The sequence below is a fragment of the Hydra vulgaris genome, chromosome 08 (assembly GCF_038396675.1).
Source record: "Hydra vulgaris chromosome 08, alternate assembly HydraT2T_AEP".
In the NCBI taxonomy this organism is placed as follows: domain Eukaryota; kingdom Metazoa; phylum Cnidaria; class Hydrozoa; order Anthoathecata; family Hydridae; genus Hydra; species Hydra vulgaris.
The window spans coordinates 65,004,855-65,015,000 of record NC_088927.1 but is presented as its reverse complement, the minus strand read 5'-3'; the positions used below and the strand labels follow the sequence as shown (position 1 = coordinate 65,015,000).

Below are 10,146 nucleotides of genomic sequence, written 5' to 3'. Positions count from 1 at the left end.
GTGTATTATTATTATCATGCTATTGTTGTCAAAAAAAAAATGCTGTTTTTATTGTTAGGTTGAATTAAAAATTTTTTTTTTTTGAAGTTTTAACAAAAAATTGTAGTATATACTGTTACTAATTTTTCTGTTTGTAATAAATTATTTAAGATTAATGCAAAATTACAACATAATGATTGCATCAGGTTGTAATTTTGGATGCTAGTTCTTTAGTCATTTTCAAACAAGTAAAAATGTAATTTGAGAACATTAGTATTTAACACACCTGAATGGGAAACGAATAATCCACTCTTTGAAAAGATGGCAAATAACTGGAGACATTGACAAAAAAAACAGGTAATCCTGTTCTATTTATTGGAACCAAATAATCAAACGGCTGTGATATAAAAAATAATATAAAGAAACGATTACTGGAAGCATTACAAGTAAAAAAGGTGATTGTCTTATTAAGCTGAATTCCATTCATTGGTTCATAACCTGTTTTATTATAAATCAAAGCACCATTCCCATCAATCCATATCATGTCATTTTCTTGAATATCGCTGTTTTTGTTTTCAAATGATATTTCAAGAACTCCAGGATCATTTAGTAAGAACAAATATTCTTAAAGTAAATATAAAAAGGTAATATTAGTATTTAATCAAACATTAATAATATTAATATTTAATCGTAATGCTAAAGGGTGTAAAATTTATAATAAAATAAACAAGAAACTTATTATCTATAAACATAAGTTTTTATTTAACAAAACTTTAATTAAAAAAATTCCTAAAATAATAAAACCTCAAAATTATTTATATCTTTAAAAAAACAAATTAAAATGTTTTCTAAAAATATTTTTTTGGATGTAATTTTAAAAAATATAACATGTTAAATTAATTTATGTAAACATGTTAAATAATATAATATAAATATATATGACAAACAAAAACATAAAATATATATGACATAACAAAAAATAATAATTTTAAATAAGTAATATAAATATATATGACAAACAAAAACAAAAATATATATGACATAACAAAAAATAATAATTTATTATAAAAAACATTAATGAAAGACCTATATTTATATTAGTCAACAATAATAATAATAATAATAATAAAAATAATAGTATTAAAAATAATAAAAATATTATAAAAACTACTTTCACTTAATGCGAGACTGTATGTACCATGTATATATAGACGGTATATATTTATATATACTGACTATATATAATTTTAGTGTTTAAAAAATTTGGATGTATTTTGATGCTAAACAAAGAAAAGCATACTATGATTTTTTATGTATTAACCTGTATTTGAGACTCTTTTGTAAATGCTGTGAATTTACTTTTTACAGCATAAGAGTGTAATCAATAAATAGAGGTATGATGAATAAACCTCTGTTTATCAATCATGCCCCTAATTATTATTTTGTTAAATTACATAATATTATCCAAGTATTATTAGCGTAATCATTTTGAAAAAAGTCAAAAAAAATTTTTAAAAATTTATTACCCTATATCTTCATATATGGAAAAAACTTTTACAAATCTGGTGGAGATAAGGTCTCCAACAAAAATATTGATAGAGTTATAGGGCAATAAATATTTGTTAAACATATAAGTCTTACAGAGATAAGATTTAAAATAATAATTGTTTCAATTGCAATAAATTAAAACTGATCAATTTGTTTCGCGATTTCTTATAAATAGTATAAATACTAATATTAAGTTAACTAACGTTACCGACATTAAATTAATGTAAACAACATAAAAATAATCTGAATAAAAACAATAATAAAATATATAATAATAAATAATATTTAAAACAATTCCCAAAACACAATAACTATACCTACACATTTTGATAAAAGTATAGACAATTGAAAAAAGTTAATAAACCATTACAACTAAAATTAATATGAATTATATTAACCAAAAGCACGAGAGCTAAAAGAAATAAAACTAATATTACTAATATAAATAAAACTAAATATAATAAAAATTAACTAAAAATAGTAATATATATGATTAAATTAAAACTATAAAATTCAATGAAACAAAACACAAAAATGAAAATAAAAATAAAAGTACCTTACTAAAAAATACTAAAAATACTAGTTATAAATAATAAGCAAAATACCTTACTTATACTTATGTCATATAAACACAGTTTTTCAAACTTATACTTATGTTATATACACACATATTAAAAACATATATTCATTTTTTCAAACTAAGACGAAAAACATGGAAAGAAATCTTCTTTTTATTTATTAATTTTAGTAAAAACCTTTTTCTTTTGCTAACCATTGTCCTCCATATCTAGATAGCTACCATATACACAAACCCAATAATATCAAACACAAAAACTTGTATTTATTAAATATAAAATATTCAAAGACACCTCATTAGCACATTCAAAGTTCATTATTAAAGTTTGATATTCCATTTGATACATGAAAAGAGAGACTAAACTAAATGTTTTATGTTTTCTTTTAAAGATACTTTGAAGTTGGTTTAAAAAGTTATACTACATAATACAAAACAAACTTTCAATTATTATCAATGTATTTTTAAATAATAAAATCAATCTAAATCAAAACATTTAAAAAGTTTTCCACGCATTTCTTTATTTTTTTTGAATTGTTTTTAACTTTTTTGAGAATTATTAATAATTTATGGAAATAAAATAAATAATAAAATAAAAAGTGACAAATGACAAACAACACAAAAAAAGTTCCATTATGCTAAAACTTTAAACAACATTGGGTTGGCTCGATTCCACACCTACCGAAATTTATTTAAATATGTTAAACTACTAAAAAAGTAGAATCAAATTGGAAATGAATTTTTGAATCAGTCAATGAAATATTTTATGGGTTGATTTAAAATTGCCCTTAACTCTGAAATTTAAATCATTTATGTGCTTATTTGAACCAAACTTTTAATATGCAGTTTTCCATTCTTATTGTGCGCGTTCCACACTTATTGTATATATTGTTGACACTTATCGTTTCTTTTAAAAACTGCTTTAATGTTAGGTTCTTAACCCGCCTACGATTTCAAATGAAAGATTAATGCATTTGTAATATTTTATTAAACGGCTTTTAGGTTTATAAATGAAAAAGAAAAACTATTTAATAAACATATGTATACAGTAATGAAAATATAAAATATTATTTTCATTACTACTTTTAAAACTAATAATTTTTATATTTTTATTACTAATTAAAATTATAACTAATAATTTTAAAGTATTTCTATTATTTTAGGACATATCCTTTAAGTTCTTAAACTAAAAAGAAGAGATAATTATTATAATTTATTCATAATCATCTGAGTTTTATTTTACAATTATTGTCAACATTTGAATGCAACTCCTTTTCAGACTCAAATTCATGACATTTTTTTTCTTTCACAAATTTTTTTTTTCACTTTCTCTTAAAGTATTTTCGTTTAATAACTATTTCTCTGCACCCAATTGTTTCTTCTTTAAGTTATCTTCCTTGATTTTTTACTTTTCTTGCACTTTTGCTCTTAGAAAAAATGTAAACTTTCTATTTTTCGGTTGGACATTTCGACCAGTTGCTTTGGCTATATTAAAACGTTTTTAAATGAATTAATAACTTTTGTTGGTATTTCTAAACTAAATAAGAATTTGGATTGTCAATCACAGTTGACTTTTTGTGTAGTCAACACTCTTAGCATTAAATGAAAAAACTTTAGTATTTTCAAAACTACTTTAAATGTTATTTGCCTTTGAAGGATCAATTATAAATGAATTTATTGCCTGGTGCATTTTCTTTATTTATTTCTTGACCTTCATTGCCAATGCACCACTGTCGGCAAAAAGGTTTACTTTCAAAGGTTTACTTTGCTTTCAATGGCCTAAAAACTGCCACATTGAATGCCTGCAAGATATGCATTACATTTGGGAACAAAGCAACAACAGTTTTCCATTTTTTAAAGCAAATCTTACTAAGTTCAATAAAAAATGTGAAGCATAACCATCGTAAATAACAATAATGGTAAAGGATTTACTTTTTTATCAAAAATGGATAAAAAATGTTTGTAATATACTCAAAAAATATTCTGCAGTCACTTTTTCTTATGTCCCATCTTGGCGGAGCAGCATTTGTAATGCTATATGGAAGACAAACATTTAAAAATTGTTAATGATGAAGCAAAAGTGCCGCTGGCATTTACTGCAAGTAAAGTAGTTATGTTTTTTTTATCATGAGCACTTTCTTCATAAGTACTTTTTTCCTTGTTAGCCAATTAATATATGAGTTTTTAGTGATAACTGAAAACCACTCTCATCCATATTGAAATGCGCATCGAATACTTCAAATATTGAGCATTTTCTCCCAAAATTATCGAAATTTTAGCAAATCAATCTATAATGGTGTTTTCAGTTTCTCCTCTAACTAGGTTCAAGTATTTACTACAATTTTGAGATAGCTGTTCATGGCGATAAAGAAATGCATGAAACTAACTATTTGCCGAACCGTTGCAGTAAAGTTGTTTTTATATTGTTGGAATACAAATATATTTGTGAAGTATTTAATAACTGTATCACAGACATGGCAACCCTCATTCTAATGCATATTTGGTAACCATTTAACTAACTTGTTTTCAGCTTGTTCATTAAGTACTGATACATACCCGCAGTCTTGTATCTTTAAAAAAGTTCTTCCAAATAATATATCACAAAGCGTCTGATATAGAATTCCGAAAGTTTTGCTTGCTTTGTACCAGCCATACTTCTTTTAACCGCATTTATAGCATCGCATAATTGACTATCTGTATATTGAAGTCTTCGTTTTGAGCTACATGTATTGGTCTTAAATTTTTGTCATAAAAAAATCTAAGTAAAACAATGCTTATTTTTATGGTAAAAAGAATCATTCATCGGACATATATATGTATACAATATATATGGAATAATACTTAGTTCATACTTATCGTATATTCAAAAATAATACACTTATACTATAATGATAAGGGGTTTTAGTAATATTAAAATAATAGTTCGTGTTTATTTATCTAATTAAGTTTGATTTAGAAATAAAAGTTTATGTTATCTTTTTTATTACTCTTATTTTATTAAAAATGCTTCTAACATTTTACTTTAAAAAAAAGTATTTTCATATGCTGACGTATTAAACCCACTGATTTCATAATAGTAACTATGTATTACGGTTTCATCGTATTCAAATAGAAGTGCATGACTATGTTGTTCATAGACAGAATACAAATGAAAAAAATAATAATAATAACTACTTGTCTCAAAATTTCTATTAGTACTTGAAACCTATGATGTGTCAACTCACGGTATATGTGGAAACAACCCTATTCTAGCTTACTAATCTTGTGTAACAAAAAATTGTTATACAATATTAGTAAATTCCAAATAGCCATTTCCTGCTGTGTATAGTATATAACTAATCTATGCTATACAGTTTTATACTATATATTTATGTCAATGTTACTATATAGATTGATACATTAACTTATACTTATACATATACTTCATGGGTATTGCAAATGACATCTGTGTTTTTCTTTCAAGCTTTATTATGCAAGTTTTTTGTGTAAATTTTTAAGTAAAATGTTTGTATCATAGCACAATGATTTAAGTTAACTTATAAATAAACATTGTCTCACTTACTTTTGACAACCAAAGCCGTTACTATTTTAGGTGCATTTGACATTTGGAATTGGTTTAGTAATGATACATTTAAAAAACTGAAGTCAGTTGCTTGTAGCACCTATAATGTTAAAAAAAACGTATATAAACTAAATTAATATATCATATAAAGTGCAAGCTCATTTATCAAGCGGTAAATGAGCTTGTGCCTAGCGAGCTTTGTAGCATTTTTCAGGCAATTTTTTTCTCACTTTATTATATAGTTTGGTCTTTTGCGTTTTTAAAAATTGAATTTTTAGTTTTGGATCTAATGTATTTATAAAAATAACTGAAATTATAACCATGTGATTTTATTATGACATGTCGGAATCTAAATATCTCAGTTTTGTCGCTATAAATGTAACTACAATATATCATCAGCTACATATCCTGTATTGTAGCTGGCTATAACATATTAACAAGATTTTTTAACCGCGCATCACCTTTTCTGTTATCTGGGTAATTTGTGAGTTTTTTCTTTACTGTTACCCAGGTAATTTTTTTAAATTACTTGGTAATTTAAAATACTTTTTAAATTACTTGGTAATTTTAAAAAAATTAAGGTAATTTTAAATTTCGTATTTTCTAAAAATATTTTTGTTAATGAAATTTTTTGTTGTGAATAATTTCAATTACTAAACTGCCATGGAGAGCATTAAAAAAGCTATAAAATATGAATTCACCTTTACGACAATGATATAAACATTAGATGTTAAACTTGCTTGATTTTATTGGAAGAAAAGTGAACGCGGGCGCTATTTTTACTTACAAAATTTATTCTGCCATTTGTAATAAGAGCAAAAGCTATAATTGACGTCATTCGAATTGAAATGATAGATAAAAATGCATGTTGCAAGCATGTAAGGTTCCAATAAATTAAAGACCATTCAAAAACTCATTTGAATAATGCTTTTTTTTTAACTATTACTTGTTATTTTCATGAGCCTAGGTTCATTATAAAGTACTAAATTCATAGAAATGCTCCAAAAGCGTGTCAAACTTTTTTATTTTAAATATTAATCCCTACATAATCAGAGTAATAAATATTTAAACAATTAAATAATTTCTCTTACATTTTTAAATGGATGTAATTTATATTTACAACATCACTTTTTATATTATTTATACAACATAGAGCTTTGTATATATATGTATATATATATATATATATATATATATATATATATATATATATATATATATATATATATATATATATATATATATATATATATATATATATATATAATATATATATATATATATATATATATATATATATATATATATATATATATATATATATATATATATATATATATATATATATATATATATATATATATATATATATATATATATATATATAAACTTGCTTTTGATTTTGATGACAAGTCCTAGATTTATACTCAGTGAAAAAATACTAAATAAAATTGTAACTTAAAACAAGTTTTGTTAAAATCGCTATAAACTTTTCAAAAAGTTAAATATCTAAAGTTAAATTTCAAAAAGTTTAAAATATCTAAAGAAAAACATTAATGATTTTATTCGGAGCATTTATGATTATAACAAACAAGGGTTTGTTATAACCATAAACGCAGTCACCTACAAAAATATTAAAAAACTATTCATGTTTTTTCAATTGTTTTTGTAAAATGTAATAAACATTGTTACAAACTTTAAAGTAAAATTTAGTTCTGCAAAGAAAATTAATACAGAAATAAAGTTTGATGATAAATGTTATGAAACGTTTATATTTTATTCTATTGAAAACTTGTTATTTTTAATTAGAAATGACTAAATCCATGCTCTTATCTTGGTTACTGCTATTAAGAAAAAGTAATTGATCAAATCATCAATTATTTATAATTTGACCACTTCCTGACAGGTAATACTTGGGTAAAGTTAAAATTATCCATTACCCTGGTAATGGATAATTTTATATTTACTTGGCTGTAAAAAACCACTACTAAGTAAGGAGTTACTGGAAAATAAAGAATAGAGTTAAAAAGCAAGGTAATGGTTAACAGCAGATTTGAATAGTTGTAGGTTTTGTGAGTCAGGAAAACATGAAATTTCTTTTGGGTTGAAGCGCAGGGAAAAAAACTAGACAAATAAAAGTTTTTAGAGCAGGCAGTGACAGATACAGTGAAAGGATGCAACTTTGCTGACTGTAAGCCCAAATGAGATTGAGTTTGGTTGACAGAACTAAATATATTAGCTCCTTTGAGCAGCAACTATAATATTATTTGTAAACTAAATTAAAAAAAACACAAGTTTACGACAATTGGAGAGATCTCTCCCCTAACCATAACCCTGACCCCTGACGCTCAAGCTTCGCAGATGTAGCAGGTTCGACTCCGTGTATGTCTTTTTAGACCTTGTCTAAAAGAGACTTAGGCTTTTTAAAGTATAACCAGCCTAAAAAAGATAATTAATTCCAATTCAATGCTAATTCTACACCATTCTTTTCACTTTCTTGTGCAGCTGCATTATCTATTCAAAATCATTTTTTCATCTTTTTCAAAAAAACACATATATATACATATATATATATATATATATATATATATATATATATATATATATATATATATATATACAGATTTGGTTAGGAAGTGGGAGCGATAGCTCTCATTTCCTGACCACGGAAATAATATTTAGTTCCAAAAAACAGACCAGACTTTTTAGTCGTTTTGAGAACATGCAATTTGCTGTATATCAGGAAAACCAAAAAATTTTGTTTTACGGACATATATCGAAACATACATAAACTTGAATGTTCTAAAACAACTTGGTGCTGAAGAATAAAAAGAATATTCGCGAACACTAAAAACCCACCAAATCTACAAACAAGCTAGTTATTGGTTCAAAAAATACACTGACAAAGCAAAATAAGGTTCTACAGTATTCTGTTGAAATGTTTTAAAACTTGTATTGTTCGAGATTTGTTAAGTTTTGAGATTTCTAGCATAAATTTTTTAAAGAATGTATTATCAAACGAACTATTATTTTAATGCTATAACTCATTCTTGGAGCCATTGTATTAAAGTATTAAAAGCCATAGTATCTGTAAATTCGTAAATCTTTTAAACTATTATTATTTGTTTACAAAAATAAATGTTTTTAAATTGTCAAAATTTTTAAATTTTATTATATATTATAAATTTTATTAGTATATTCTTATTTTTTATTTAAAAAGTATGTACTTTTTATGTACATGTAACTTTGTGTATCTGTTTTTTATTCTAATGTAATCTTTTAAATCAATTTTTTCGATTTATTTTGTAAACAAAAAGACTTTCAACAAAAATTGCGTTTTCAATGACATTGATAATAATTTTTTTTTTTTTTTTTTTTTTTTTTTTTTTTTTTTTTTTTATTGTATTTGCCGATTGAAAATAATTTACACTCGTAATTTATAAAAACAAATATTTACATGACTGGGGCTTGAAGAAGACAAAATTCATCTTATCATTAAGCCCCCCCAAAAAAAATGCATATTCATCAAATAAAATGTTTTAACAAAATGCAAAAAATAAAATATATAACGTTTAAAATATTTAGTAGTTCAAAGAGTGTTTATATTTAAGAACTGATTAGTAAAATAAGATGATATAGAAGTATTAATATTACAAAAAGAATTTACATTAACTTTTTTTAATAAAAATTGAAATTATAAAATTTTACAATATTTTTAGTAATTAGTATTTCAAATAATAAAACTTAAAAAAATCGTTTGTAAAGTCAAAACTTATAAGATAAGAAATACATTTACAATAGCAGACTATTGTTTAGAATATTAAATATAATATTAAAGAGTAATTAGTAGGTTAATTTTTGTTTTTGTTTGCTAGTTTAAAAAGCTTTTAAGAAGAACTTTAATTCATTTTCATGTATCATCAGTAATTGCTTAAGTTTTGTTTTAAACTGGTTTAAAGAATAATTAGATTTCAGCTCATTATTTAATATTGTATTCCACAGCTTAGGACCTCGGTTAGCAATTGAGAATTTGGTTGCTGAATAATGTGTTTTGGATTGAATGTAATTGTTTTTTGAAAATCTGGTAGGGTATATGTGGTTTATTTTTTCAAAAAGTGAATTAAATAACATTGGTGATATTTTTTTATCAAGTTTAAACATGAAGATAAGAATATGGTAAAGGTTTAGTTTATATACATTTAGAATATTAAGTTTATTAAATAATGTTTGAGTGTGAGAGAAACGGTCTACGTTTGTAATTATCCTTATAGCCTGTTTTTGTTTACTAAACAGTTTTTTTACTTTTGTTGCGTTTGTGCTGCACCAGGCAACGTTTGCATAATTTAAGTAGCAATGAATTAAAGAAAAATATAAGTTTTTTAAACAAGATAGATTTAAAAACTGCTTGGCTTTATACAAAACACCTATATTTTTTGATATTTTATTTTCAATTAGACCTATGTGGTCCCTCCAGGTTAAATTT

General features: G+C 23.8%; 1 protein-coding gene across 1 annotated transcript in view; it reads right to left on the bottom strand.

Moving 5' to 3' along the window:
- LOC105846130 (polycystin-1-like protein 2) overlaps positions 1–10,146 on the bottom strand; it is a 194,334-nt gene that overhangs the window by 94,923 nt on the left and 89,265 nt on the right. The window contains exons 9-10 of the mRNA XM_065804171.1: positions 5,664–5,763; positions 266–603 (exon numbers count right to left, since the gene is read on the bottom strand). Coding sequence (XP_065660243.1) covers positions 266–603; positions 5,664–5,763 — 438 coding nt within the window. The remainder of the gene's footprint in view (positions 1–265; positions 604–5,663; positions 5,764–10,146) is intronic.